A 15,144-nucleotide genomic window follows, 5' to 3' on the forward strand; every position below is an offset into this window, starting at 1 on the left:
AAAGTTCAAGGGAGTTAGTAGAGGCCTTTTAAGAAGGGAAATTTGATGTGAGTAATAAATTAGTGAAATAGTAACACTGCACTCAATTGGCCCTACTTCCATCTAGGCAGAGCTTTGTCTCATGTGATTACTAGCTCTACTTTTTTTTTTTTTTTTTTTTTTAACATACATAAATTCTGTTCCCATCCTTTATTTTATCTTTATGTATATCTCATTTTTATAGCATTTCCTGAGAGCAATATATTATTGAATTCAAATTTTTAATTTGTTTTCAGTTTCCATTTTATTGGTAAATCCATCCCATTCACATTCTGTTATTACTTATTCTATATTTCCTCCTTTCTTTTTTTCATAATTATTCTTCTTACTTTATCCCTGTTCTACTTCACTCCTCTGCTTTACTTCTATCACCTTGCCTTTCTATTCCTTTACCTACTCACCCCTCCAAAAATCTCTCCTTTATCCTCTCCCTTTGCCCAATCTTTCTTCCTTTCTTTTTGAATTTAGAAGACTTTTATACTCTTCTAGAGATATATGTTGTTTTCTTTTTAATCCATTCCCAATGAGAGTAAGGTAACAGCACTACTTATTAGTTTCTAATGTATCATTTTTTTCCCTTTTATGCCTTATTTGTATGAGATAATTACTCCTTTTCATCTCTTCTTGCATGGTTTTATTTTTTTTTTTTTTAAGAATTACTCCATTATGCAAAGTTTCTCAAACTACCCAAATAATGATGAGTTACAAGAGTATTGATAATATTTTCACATATAGGAAGTAAGCAATTTGACCGCTTCGAGTTTGTTATAATTGGTCCTTAATGTTTATCATGTTTCTCTGGTTTGTTGTGTTGAATTTTCCCTCAAGTTGTGCTGTTTTTGTCACAAATACCTGAAAGTCTTTCGGTTGATTAAGTATTCTTCTTCTTTTCCATTCAGAATGAAATTAATTTTGCTGGGCAAGTTACTTTTGGTTTTAACTCTACTTCTTTTACTCCATGAAATATAGTATTATAAGATTGATGGTCCTTCAACATAGTAACTGCTAGGTTTTGTGTAAACCTTATTTGTAGCTGCATGATAATTAAGGGTGTTTTTTTTCCTTTGCTATTTGTAATATATCCTTAATCTGGAAGTGTTTAAATTTGTCTATGATATTTGTGAAAGTTTTTTTCTTCTTTTCCCTTCTTATTCTAGTACTTTTTCTTGATAATTTCTTATAATATTGTATCGATTTTTTTTTAAATCATAATTTTCAGGTAGTCCAACTATTTTTACATTATTTCTCCTCAACTGTTCTCCAGATCAATTGTTTTTTAATAAGATGCTCATTTTCTCTTCTGTTTTTTCATTATTTTGATTTTTTTTTTTTTTTATGACTCTTGAAATCTGATAACATTAGTTCATGCCCAATTCTGGTTTTCAAGTATTTATTTTTTTTCTTTAAGTTTTTAATTATCTACTTCCAGATAACTTTTTTTTTTTTTATAATTTTTTGATTTTCTTGGATTGCTCTTATTTTTCTCCCCTCATTCTCTCAATCTCTCTTAATTGATTTTTAAAGTCCTTTTAAAATTATTCCAAGTACTCTTTTTGTGCTTGGGATCATTTGTCATTTCTTATTGGAAAGGGCCTGGCTTTTTTGGCTTTATTATCTTTATTATCTTTCTTTGAATATGAACATAGATCTTCCCTATCCCCATAGTATCTGTCTATGATTGGGTTCTTTCTTTGCTTACACATTTTTATTTGTTTTTAGCACTTATTAGTGTAATCAAGTTCTAGTTCTGAAGTATGGGGAAATGGTGCTCAAATTCTCTGGGCCTAAATTTTTAATATTTTCTGAAGTCTGCCTCAGGGCACCATCTTAGGCTGTCCTCTCTATTCCTAAGCCAGGTCTAGGACCCGTAGCCACACTATTCTGTAAATGTTCTTTCTCCTTGTGGACCCTGGTGACTGCAAACTACTGCTGACCTCTCTGTCCTGGAACTAAAGTTAGTGATTAGGCTTTCCTGCAAGCGCTTGCAGAGCACAGGTGTATATTATCTTCTTCCCCTCAGCTGCAGGGGATGTATCTGATAGTACAGCCATGTTCAGCATCCCTTCACAGTGGAAGATCCTTCAGTCTTCTCCTATTAGTCAGACTACCACACTTTTGGTGAGATAAAAGTTTTTAAGGCTGAGGCTGCCTTCCAAACTAGCTGGGGGTTGAAACTTGTTGATTCAAATTGCAGTCAGTATGGGCGAGTTTGCACTTAACTCTGATTGAACCTCTGACTCTAGAGGTCATCTCTCTCCTAGGTCTTTTTAAGTTGTTGTAGGAGAACAACTGCTTTACCATAACTTTTAAAAGAATTTCTACTGTTCTATATTCCTTCTGAAGCGACGATGTTCAGTCATTTTTAACGTGGAGGGAATTTGGAGAGCCAAAAGTTTTCTGACCTACTGTGCCATCTTAAAATCCTTAATGGCAGTGACTTTACATTTATTCTATTTAATCTTCTTATATCTTTAAAGTTCTTAGCACAGCACCTGGCACATATAAACACTTAATAAATTCTTGTTCCTTTATCTGTTCTGTAATCTTAGATAGGGAGATTAAAAAAGACTTCTAGACTAAACATTTCTCTGACATTATCAGGAAGGATTTTGATTCCACTGACAAATAGGAAGTTATTGTTGGGGAGAAAGTTTCAATTTTGGTATGTGCAGAGGAACTAGAGCTGAGAAGAAAGATTTTGGATTGGTTATAAATATCAAAGATAGGTTATAGTTATGTATGTATATTGAGTATCATCTAGAATCATGAAATCACAGCAGTAGAAAGAACCCTAGGGAATCACATATTATAACCTTCTTCATTTGTGAAAGGAAAAAGCCGATAGCCAAAGTCAAGAATTCACTTGCCTCAGATCAAATTTAGCAAAACTCATCAAATGCCTTCTGTACAAAATACAATACTAAGAGAGAATGGTTACAAAGATATGTTTTCAGGGAAATTCTAACGATATTATAGTTATAAGGAGGATAAATTCAGAAATAATTGTCACAAAGGAGAATTAAATGTGCTCTGTAGCCTAATTTGAAGAAGAGGATTTCTAAGTTAGTGTCAAAGATGACTTTAAAGTAAAGGTAGCACTTGGATCATACAATCCAGAAAAAGAAGGAAATCTTCAATACGTAGGGGAAAATGGAAAATCCATTCTACAAATGAGTAAACAAATGCAGAGGGCATGGGAGAATACTATGAAAAGTATCAAGCATATGAAGGAGCTGTGAAAAGTTAGAAGGATAAATTGGAGCCAAATTATGGAATGTTTTAAAAACAAATTTATACTTTAATTAGGAGGCAATGCAGAGCCACTAACGGTACTATTCAGTTATGCTTTAGGTGGCTTACTCAGCCAGTTTGTGAATAGTGTCTACTGAAGGTGAAGATTTAGAGGTGAGTACTGGTGAAGCTACACAATTCAGGTAGTCAGGTTCTGACTGTGTATGGCCATTTCCATGCATAAACAAATTACAGAGAGTGATTCATTATGCTCTGCACAATGACTTTATTTCTGAAGGGGATTGTAAATAATGAAATATTCACAAATAAGGGGACATAAGAATCATAGTCATTTGGGTTTGACAAATGTCCATGAGGAGGCAAGCCACTAAAGCTTTATATCCAACATTTCAAACTCCTTTTTTTTTTGTTTTTTTGTTTCTGTTAACATTTTCAACATAGTATTAAATTGGCAAATAATTTTCTGTTTTAGTAGTAAGTAGCAAGTAAAAATGTGGTGTGAATTTTTCCTGCCAGCTTTCATGAGGCTTCTTTAATAGCTTCATAGTATTATGAGTTTCTATGGGACTTGACTTTATCAGAGAGAGCCATATTACCTATTTCCCGTTTTTGGAATGAATAGGAAGGCCATGTGAACCATTTACTTGTTTTCCTGGTATTTCCCAACTGCCAAGAGGTTTTCTAATTCTGCCTATTTTGAACTAGTGTTAATTGTGTTAGTTCTCTTTCATGGCCTGTCTATGAATACTGATTTTTTGTAAGTCAAGGGAGTCCTACATAGAACTTTTTCTGCTTTCTTTCATCTTAGTCCTCCTATTCAGCTACTAAAATATCTATTAGGAACTCATTGCCCTGACACACTGACTCTCATTAAGCCTAAATTGTTTTTTGTTTTAAAAAATGTGTGTGTGTGTGTGTGTGTGTGTGTATACACACACACACACGCCTAGGGACAAAATTTATCTTGTACCATTTATTTTTTCTTTGTCCTCCTTCCAGTTCATTAACTAGTCACTTAAAACCAATATATAAACACACATGTGAAGACAGGTTTTATATATATGTCTGATATAACTGGAGCTGTATTTGAACCTGTAGAGTAGTGTACATCCTTATTTGTACACCCTCATCCTCCATTTCTTCTCCAAATCTTTGCTAAGATATTTGCCCAGAGATAGGACTTGCCTTCTTAATAGTCCCTTAGACAAAAGAAAATATGGCATCTTAAAAGAGCCCAAGCCTTAGGACCTCTTCCTCATTTCTTGGAGTAATTTGAAAAGTCAAAAAAATTCATTTCAATATTTTTCTCATCTATAGGATAAGCTTTATCCCTTGAAAGAAATTCCTTTTCTTATCCTTAAGAGGGTTAGTCACTTAGCTAAATTATTTTATAGGTTTTTCCTGAATTCTTTTGATTCACTTTACTCTTTACTAACAGTTTTAGAGCCATTGTTGCAGTTCACCCACTATAAGCACTATTACTTCTTTGTCCCTCAGTTTAGAACACCTAGGGAGTCTAAGCCCTGCTTTTCTGATGTAGGTATTATTCTAGACTAGAAACTCAATTCAGTGACTTAGGTTCAGAATTTGAATTCAGTGTAACACTTTTGGACCTTAAAACCAATTAAAAAACAACTCTCATAATAAGGTTTTAAAAGAATAGAATTTCAAGGATTGAGTGGAATATTAATTAAGATAAAGAACCATTTTGCATTCCTGTTTTTCCTTTTCTGGCTCCCCTGGAAATCAGCAACACTAGGTCAGATTGACTGTGCCTGAATAAAGAGAATTAAAGTAAAATTTGGACGTTTTATTCCTCGGAGACAAGGAAACCAAAACAGTAATCCAAACCTCATCCTGAAGATCTCCTTATTCCCTAAAAACAGGTACTGTTCCAGTTTGTCTATTGCCTTCACTAAAGATGACACCCCAAATTGAGTATACATTCCACTTGTTCTTGGAGGTGAAGAACAGACATACTTAACTCAATAATTTAGCAGAAGATGTCACTTCACACTTTTGGCCCCTGGTACTTACCAGTGCTTTTAGATTTATATGTTACTTCATTTGATCTTCACATTAACACTGTGGGATACTGTTTTCACCCCCAGTTTTAGAACAGAAACAGACTAAGAGTTTGTTACATGTTAGTATTGAACACTGGATTTGAACTTGAAGCCTAAATTTGAGCTCAGGTTTTCCTAACTTCAAATTTCTCTCTTTTATCTACTGTGCCACTTTGGAATTGAAGATATTTTCCTATAGAATCAGTGCTCTACCTGGGAGTTCCAACAGATCAAAAGAGTATTCTGTTGCTAACAATCAATTACTCTGCCTGCTATTTACCAAATACTATGCCAGTACATTATAGATTTGAAAAATTAAATTTTTATTTGGCACACCTGGCTACCCAACATATTTTCTAACAGTGTTTGCTTGGAAAAATGCCTTCCAGCTTTCTAGGACTTGACTCTCACCCTTTTCTTTGGGGTTTCATGTTTTCATGGTTAAATCACAATAATCCTTCTTTTATATCCTATCTAAAAGCTCAAAACACTGACTGGTGGATTTTTTAAAAATGACTTTTGGCTCTTCCCAGGAGTTAACTTTTTGGGCAATATAGTATGAAACTTATAAATCTAATTAAATTATCTAATTAAATAAAATTTATTTAGTTTGATTAAAATAAGTCTTGAAAATAAGGGACTTATTCTAGAGGATGTTTATAGAAATATACATTTAGAACTGCTCTACCCAGTTTTCTGGACCTGATTCTTAGGACTGCCTGTCTAGGAAATTGTTAACCATGTTCCAGGTATTCTTTAGTGATCCTCAATTGCATTTTGGTCCTCTTTGTTCATTTTTCTGGTTGTTATTAAGATTAGTCTTTCCTTTGGCTCTTGCCCTTTCTTTGCATTTTAGTGTTTCTATTGTAAATCTGTAGTTGGAGTCATTAATTTTCCTTCAGTTAACTTTCCTTCTGGACTCTGAATTTTGTTTTCTCCATTGTTTCTTAGTGTTTCCCAGGCTATCTACATCTATAGTTTACTTCCTGATAAATACCTTTTTTCTGAAGTATGAGTTGTATTTTCCCCTTCATGTTTCTTTTTTCCCTTACCTTTTTTTTTTTTTTTTTTTGCATTTTTGTGTCCTTTCATATTTCTTTTCCTAATCCTTCTCTGACTATTGTTATACAATTTACTACTGTTGGTAGTAATTTTAGAAAAAATGTTTATCTTCCAAAGCTTCTTTCCACATCTTTATCATCTGACAGTAGTCCTAACTTTTGTGAAGAATCTTTTTATTTAAAACTCTAGGACTAAACTCGTGATACTGCTTACATATTTCCATATTTGTTTTTCATGGAGAATAATTTTTGAGATTGAAAAAAATTCCAATGTTTTCCAACATACTAGGAAATATCATTAACACTTTCCAGTCTGGAGAAAAACAGTAGACTCTTTCAAGTTGTATTTTAAGGGATTTGGACTCTATATAGCAATTGAAACTCATTCCTTTTGTCAGATTTCTTCTTGTAAAAAGGTTTAATTAAAGTAAAGAAAGGCTGAAATTTTTTGCCATTACTTATAGTGATTCTGATTGTTGCCCCCCATCTACTCTAGCCCCAGGCCCCACAGAAACCATCAATCATAGGTCTCTCTAGAACATTGAGCAGGCCAGAATATTCTGTGTCCACTTCACCAGGTTACTTACATGACTATTATCCTAACCTAACACAGAAATCTGTCAATAAGAAAGTACCAACAGCATGCAGAACAGCACCTTTTGACTGCAAACTTCAATAAATCTTTCCCCCTACAAGGTACCTACCTGTGCAGTTCCTCCTCCTTTGTTATCCTTAAGTGAATCTGTGCTAGTTATAATATCATTACCATACATTAATATCTCCCAAATGCACAGTTCCACCTAGGCTTTAGGATCTCCTTAAGTTAGCAAACTTCTTTATTATTTCAAAATTTATCTTGTGACATAATCTCTAAAAATCCCTATCTTGCTTTGCTGGACTGTGAAAATTTCAAGGAGCTTGGTCTGTCCACTGAGTATGTAAATCTCATTCATTGCCTTTGGTTGGAGACTTTCTAAGCCTGAATTATTTCACAAGCTATACCATGACCTATACCTGATACCTCAACAGTAGTTATGCATTGTAGTCAATATATCAGAATGACATATTGTTGTCAGTCTTGCCTGGCTCCATACTATTGTCAAATTTCTCAAGTGTAGCTGGGATCAAAATGTAATTGGGAAAGGTTAACACAATAAATAAAAATACCACCACAGATAGTGTTAAATTGTGCTTTTCTAATTAAGTTTGTGGCCCACAGAGATCCCTTTCTATTTGAATTTCACACCTATTGCTTTATGCCACAGAATTATTCTATACAGTCTTGATAGGAAAAACCACACAGAACAGGTAGCATCTCTCTTTGTTCTCCCCTATTAAGAGAGTGTGTGTCATTGGGCACCTTGGACATACTTTAGATTTCTAGAGGGTTCAGAGAACTGGACAGTGTAGCACAATTTCATGGAAGCAAATAAAAGATTTAGTTGGCATTTTCTGTTTGTGCTTCTCAAACCCACATGTGCCTTCACCATTACAGACAGCCAATGGGAATGTGGAGGCCAAAGTGGTGTGTTTCTACAGAAGGAGAGACATCTCAAGCACCCTGATTGCCCTGGCGGACAAACATGCAAGTGAGTGCTCCTTTGGGACTTGCACCTCCCTTTGGGACTCTGGGATTGGTGGAGGGGGAGGGTAAGGAGGGAGCAATCACTTGCCTCATCTTCTTAGTGGGGCTGGGAATGCAACAGGACTGGGAGGGTGCTTGTCACTGGCTGGGTAGGCAGAAGATTGAGAGACCAAGTACGAGTCAGCTTCTGCCAGCCCAATGTATTGACTAACAGTTTTATCAGGTTGGTCTTCAGGATGCATTCAGCTTTTGGTTCTACCCTAATTACATCTGAGCTCCTTGATGAAGAGGAACCATATTCTAGAAGCTAATTCTTTAGGGTCAGAAAATGGCACGTCATTTTCTGAGCATTGATTACTGAGGTATTTCTTTGGCACATGATGGCAAAGAGCATTTTTAGCCTTCATTTGTTTTCTTGGTTTGAAATACCGTACCAGTGAAATATGTATAAAACCTGCTGAATGCAACAATAGAAAACCAACTTCAAAAAATTTGTCTGCCTTTCTTAAATCTTTAATCATATCTTCATTTATAGACTGTTGAGTCCTTCTAGGTTCTATGAAACTATAACATTATTTTTTTTTTTCCTTCCTTCCTTCCTTATCCTTCCCAAAAGGTTTCCAGATGTCTTTGAATTGGAAAACTAACTCATTTCCTAAACTGCTCTGCCCTATTTAAAGGCATTTCTCTTTAAAGGCATTAAAGGCAGCTTATCTTCCTCTTTAACTGTTTACTTTCATGAGTTTTATGCAGTCATTGATGGAAATGTTAGAAGTTTCTTTAAAAATTTATAAATGTATAAACAAGGCATCAAGGAAGCATTTATTTAAATCTGATTTAAGTCATTAGGAAGATTGATTTGAAATATTTTTCTTGTTTGATTGTTGTTCTTTGTACTTGAAAAGGACCAAAATGACATCACTGTGTTGGGTTCATATATATATCTCAAGACTGTGGCTGATCAGACCAATATGAACTTGAAAGGCTATAAACAGGTCAGGCACAAATAGTCTATATGAACATTTAGAATGGATTGTATCTGTTTGATAGAACCTTAATATATATATATTTAAGTCAGTATAATAAACTTCTGTTAACATTGTATTCTTCATAACTTAGCAATAGCCCTATTGCTATAGAGAAACACTACATATTTTATTTCATTAATTAAGTTTGTGTGTTTTTAGGTCAGTTTGTAAATAACACCTCCACACTAAATGATGGTTGATTTAAACTAATTTGAGGGCATATTTATGATTAAAAACTTGTTGGAAGCTAAATGATCTTCAATGTTTTTCCTTTTAGAAGGAAAAAGAGCAAAAGTTTCAATACTTGAAAGTGAAATAATGCTTAAGGTTATATACAAATCATTTAATTCGAGCCTCACAACAGCTCTGTGAGATATTATTATCCCACTTTATTGCTGCGAAAACTAAAAAACCCAGAAAGCAAATTCTTTACTAAAGAACTAAACACTAAAAATAAGTCATCTGTATAAACTTATTGGAAAATAAAATTGTTATGATTATTTTACATAGTTTTAGATATGATTGTATATAAGTTTTTTAGGACTCATCAACAATGATCCTGCCCTCAAGAAGTTCATATTATTATTACAGTTAAGGAGACTGGGAAAGTAGTCTTAGGGAGAACTTTAATTTTTAAGCAGAGTTCAAATTTGATCTTAGAAGTAATAGGGAGCTCCTGGAATTGGAATAGTGATGTCAGACTTGTTATTTATGAGTCTTGGTGAATATCCCTATTTAGGTGACATGTTGTGATGATGAAAAATTAGCCCTAGAACTTGAGAAGGAACACTTTTTTAAACAGATAGGAGAACCAGGAAAGTGTAGTGTGGAAAACACAGTGAGAAAAGAGGTTTCAATGGTTTATGATGCTATAGCAAAGTCAAGGAAGATGAGAAAGAACTGAAGAGAAATTATAGAATTATTAGATTTGTTTCCATATGAGTATAATATTACACATTATTATATCCCCTGTATTTGTCCACAATATAATGTACATTGAGGGCAAAGATTTGAATTTTTTTTGGTTTTGGTATTCCTAGACTATTCCTAGCTTTTGGTGGTTTGAATTGAATTGAATAAGATGGCTGAAATAATGGTACGTTTTGAAGGAAGAATAGTTTGAAAAAAACACTATTCCCAATATTAGTAATTAAATTAATAGAAAACAGTCTTATGTAATTTGAATAACAAGTTTTATTTCACTCTTTAAAAAAAAGTTTTAAATGTTTTTTAATGCCTTTTGTCTTTTCATGACAGTTGTTTTTCATTTATTTATCCAGATATTGGAACCTTAAATAATTAAGCAAAAAATAGCTAGTGTAGACTACTTCTGTTGATGTATGAATTATTCTGGCTTTGTTATCCCTATTTCTCATCATTAGAAAGTGGGAATATTTCATTATTTCTTCTCTTGTATATCATTATTTGCTGTGCATACTTTTGACAGTTATAACATTCAGTAACTGATTCTTTATATATCTTCTTCACAACTTAGATTCCTTTCTTCATTCATGTGTATCACTAGCACTCCTTTTATACTTTTCAAACATGGTTAGGATTGTTTCTGGTTTCGGAAATAAGGTAAATGGGGATTAAAAGACAGGGAAAGAAAGATAATTTTCCAGAGAAAACTAGTTAACACTTGGAGGCAAAGGACAAAGAATGTACTTACCTTTGAACAATATGTGTGTTCTGAGAAATAGATCAGCCAAATGTAATTAACTAAACAACCAAGACAATGAAACAGAAAAAACAAAGTCAAAGGAAGAATGATGTGTGTCCATTTTTCTAAAGTTGATTGTCTCCTAAGAATTAGCCATTCAGTAAGACAGTTTTCTATCTTGACCACCAAGTGGCAGTCTCTCCTCTCTGCTAACCTCACTTAGATAAGCTCACTGATTTTTAAAGCCTGTTATCACCTAACTCCCTTCCCTGTTTTTCTAGGGTTTGTTTTTTTTTTTTTTTGTTTTTGTTTTTGTTTTTTTTTTTTTACACTTCACTACTCCTCTATGTTATAGTGAATTTGACCTTGAATATTCCTTGAATAATTTCCTTACTTGGGGCATTTTCACTGCCTGTTCCCCATACCTGGAATTCTTTTTCTTCCACATCTCTGCCTTCTGATTTCTTTCGTTTCGGCTCAGGTTTTGCCATCTGCTTTTACTAATTCTCCTTAATTTTGACTTTCTTTCTAAGATCATGCCTACTTTATCCTGTATATTAATTGTTTGTACATCATTGTTTTTATATGTTGCCTCATTAGACTGTGAACTTCATTTTATTTTTTTTTTATTTTTCTGTCTTGTTTGTTGTACCTTCATAACTGTAGCACTTAATGCTTGATACTTAGTGAGCTTCTTTTTTCTTGCCTTAGTGTTCTGTAGATAAAATTCCCATTTCATATCTTATAGTCTTCTATCTTCTATTCCACATTTACTTAAGAATTTTCCCCTTAGAACTAGTTGTAAATAATTGTTGGGTTTGTTTTTTAATGTGAGCATTTATATTCAGATCATACATCTGTTTAAAGCTTGTAATTTATGATAAAAGAAGTTGGTCTAAACCCAATCTTTGCCAAACTGTTTTCTAGTTTATTGAGCATTCTTCCATTAATTTATGTTCTTAGGTTTATTAAACCCCAGGCTATGGATTTTGATTGCTTCTGTTTCTTACCTATCTAGTTTGTTTTATTTGTGTTCAACCTCTTTCTTTCTTAATCATAACAAAATAGTTTTGATCTCTAAGCTTTACAGTATAGGTTGAAATCTTATGCTATGCCCTTTTGTAACTTTTTACTTTGATATTTGTAATGGGCTGAGGCTTGAGTTGATGCACTGAGGTCCCAAGTACATGAGGCTAAATAGTAATTGGACTATACTCTATTGTTATACATGATTGGATAAAGAATGGTCCCTGCCCACTCTCTGTGCAAGTCCTGATGTATTGTATAGGAAATGACGATTTTGGTGGGTGGAGGCAGGGAGACAGGAAGAGAAGCTGGGAGAGATTGGGCCTGGGTCCATTCTCCTGGCTGCTGGTTGTGTGGCTGGTGATCTAGCTAGCTTCTTGACTCAGCTGCACACATTGCTGTCGCCGATTCTCTCCCACCTCTGATCTTTCTTCACTGAGAATAAAGACTGACGATTTTCCCCTGATCTGAACTCCGGACTCCTGCTGATTTTAAAATACGCGATCTTCACAGATATTCTAAACCTCAAGTGGATTTTTAAATTAGTTATTTTTAGTTTTTTTAAAAGGTATCCTCGGGGTAGCTAGGTGGTGCAGTGGAGAGAGCACCAGCCCTGAAGTCAGGATGACCTGAGTTTAAATCTAGCCTCAGACACTTAACACGTCCTAGCTGTGTTGGGCAAATCACTTAACCCCAACTGTCTCAACCAAAAAAAAAAAAAAAAAAAAGGTATCTTCTTGGTAATTTAGCATGGCACTAAATTTGTAAGTTAATTTAGGGAATACTGTTGTTTTTATTATATTGTCATGATCTAATTATAAATGTTCCAACCATTTACAGCTTCATTTGTTTCTGTAGAGTGTTTTGTAATTTGTTTTATATTCTCAGATATTTTATTAATTTTATAATGATATTGAATAGAGTTTCCCTTAATGATATGTTCAGGGTAGCAGTTACTAGCCAAATGATGTGTTTGGTGTGTAGCCCCAAATAATGAGATTGAGGTTTAGTTTCCAGATCGTTTTTTATAACTGTGGGCAGATAAATTTGTCTCTTTTTTTGCCTGTGACTTAAATGTTTTATTACTTACCAGCCTTACTAACATTTCTAGACCCAAGTCAAATAGCATTTAATACATTGTTTTACAATCCATTGGAATAATCCTTTTTTGAGGAGGGTGGGGGGTTAGCTATTTGTCTTATGTGGTTAATTATGGCAATTATTCTATACTATTTTATCTTGGATTAAACTAATCCAAGTGAATTATTCTCTGATTATATTGCTGTAGTTTCTCTGGATTTTATTTTAAAGATTAGCAACAATATTTACAATCGAGATTATCCAGAGTTTTTGTTTTATTTTGTTTTTGTCTTCTAGATTTGAGCATCTGTATAACATTTATCTCACATTGGCAGGGCACTTTTTGTCTCTTTAAGAATAATTTTGGTAAAGGAGGAATATTTTGAGACTCGCTATTAAAAAGCTTTTGTTTTGTGGAAATAGAAAGATATCTAGTAGGTAGACAATTATTGGAATAGAAAATAACTAAAAGGGATCAAGAAATATTTAGGAATCTTGAAAAAAGTATACTTTGTACTATAGGAAAAGGTATATTTTCTCTATCTTCTTTTTTCTCCCCTCTTGGATACTGATTTTGTTTCAGAGTGTTAATAACTGTGAAGTACTTGAATTTTAACCTTAGCTGCTGGTTTAACAGTTTATGAATTTTGGGAAATTAGAGGTTTAAAATCTGAAGGAGAAAAATGGCACTAGTGGTCAGAAAATGGTCAGAAAAATACATTTGTGAGAGATGGCACAGATTGGAAGGGAAACAGGAAGGGTGAGGAGGGGAAAGGAAGTGTTTGTGTGTGTGTATGTGTGTGAAATATGTTCATTGCTCTAGGTATTGTTACCAGTACAAGTATCCATTTTACTTTGGATTGGAATGAGGATCCTTGATTCTGAACTGAACTTAGTTTTTATATTAATTTGATATAGCTAATGAGAAAATAACAGGAAAAGCTATCTGAATGGCTGAACTGGATCCTGGTCTATGATAAAATAGATCAGATCAGAGGGTGATGACCATAAACTGAGATTAGGAACCTAGGGACAGACCAATAGGTCTGGAGCATTGAGTTGAAGCAGGTTTCAATAGTAGGCAATACAAAGAATGTTTACTTAAGCAGACATTTGATGTTAATTAGATTGTGGCCCTGTTGGACAAACTGAGGTTTAGGGGACAAGATTATAGCCCTCAGGAACGTGGGGGAAATGGTCCTGTTCCAGAGGATTGGAGTTACCACACCCCTAGGGAGTCTACTAAATTACTAGATGACAATACTAAGTCATCTAGTTCTAAAAATTGAATTTGAGCGGGATTGGCAGGCAACACAGCTGAGTCCAATTTGAACTATTAAGGATGTTAGATAAAGAAAACCTGATATAGGTACTATCATCAGTTTCTATTTGACTTGGGCCATCTAAGTAAGGAGATATGCATAGATCATAAACCAAGCCTTAGCTAAATTGTGAAAGCACAATCTAGACTTAGTGATAATGATGAGATTAGGATTCCTGGTGGTCAGGGAGTTAAATGATGAGGTTAGTGGCAGGTTTGGGGTTCAGGGAACCAAATTAAGGTTTGGCTCCCTTAAATCCCTTAGGATTTGACACAAGGTAGGGAGTTGTGGGAACCCCCTTCTGGTAGCACAGAGGTTCTTTGTAAAGAAATTTACGAACCTGAAAACCTAGATTGGTAAAAGAAGTTTATTATAGGCATTGGGAAGTCAGCCTTTGCTATGCATGAATAAAAAGACCGAATTCCTTAGTGGCAAGGTCTGACAGAAAAGTAAAGTTTCCAGTTGAGAAATCCCGACAGAGAGGTATAAAGTCTTGTTAAGGAAATGGTTAAGAAAGATAGAGTGTAAGTCTGAAAGAGAATATCATTCAGCAGGCAGAGATTGCTGCTGTGCCATGGATGGCATGTTAGGTCCTCTGCCAAGATTGAGCCCCAAGTTGGCTCATTTTATAAGCCTTGGCTACAAGCTGGGGGTTGCTCTTGATGGGGGCTGGGTGAGCTTGAGCTGGAATTGAATGTCTTTCTCAAGTAATCTTTAATTCGATAGGGTTGGAATTCTCCAGCTTTGGACTCAAGTAGCCTCACCTAGATAAACTACTTTTATCTTGATTCTCTGGGGCGGGTCTCACAGAGGCAGGGTTCAAGGAGAATTTCTCCTTCAAGGAGCTTCTTAAGTGCTCTACCTCATGACTCATTCCCAAAGTCAGAGAGAGAGAGATTGAGAGGGGGAGGAGAGAGAGAATGTGAGTGTTTTGGGACTTCCCTCATCATTCCCCCCTCAAACAGTAACCCCCAAATTCATTTGGGATAAAGGACAGAGGTCTCTTCTTCCATAACTGCTTT

General features: G+C 34.5%; 1 protein-coding gene across 10 annotated transcripts in view; it reads left to right on the forward strand.

Annotated features, from left to right (window-relative positions):
* MTA1 (metastasis associated 1) overlaps window positions 1-15,144 on the forward strand; it is a 243,965-nt gene that overhangs the window by 79,610 nt on the left and 149,211 nt on the right. For 9 of the 10 annotated variants that reach the window (XM_031952899.1, XM_031952898.1, XM_031952890.1 and 6 more), the window contains one exon: window positions 7,914-8,007. In XM_031952899.1, coding sequence (XP_031808759.1) covers window positions 7,914-8,007 — 94 coding nt within the window. Of the gene's footprint in view, window positions 1-5,041; window positions 5,178-7,913; window positions 8,008-15,144 lie in introns of all 10 variants that reach the window. The other variant, XM_031952897.1, reaches the window with a different exon arrangement.

This window comes from Sarcophilus harrisii, chromosome 2 (assembly GCF_902635505.1).
Source record: "Sarcophilus harrisii chromosome 2, mSarHar1.11, whole genome shotgun sequence".
NCBI classification, from domain to species: domain Eukaryota; kingdom Metazoa; phylum Chordata; class Mammalia; order Dasyuromorphia; family Dasyuridae; genus Sarcophilus; species Sarcophilus harrisii.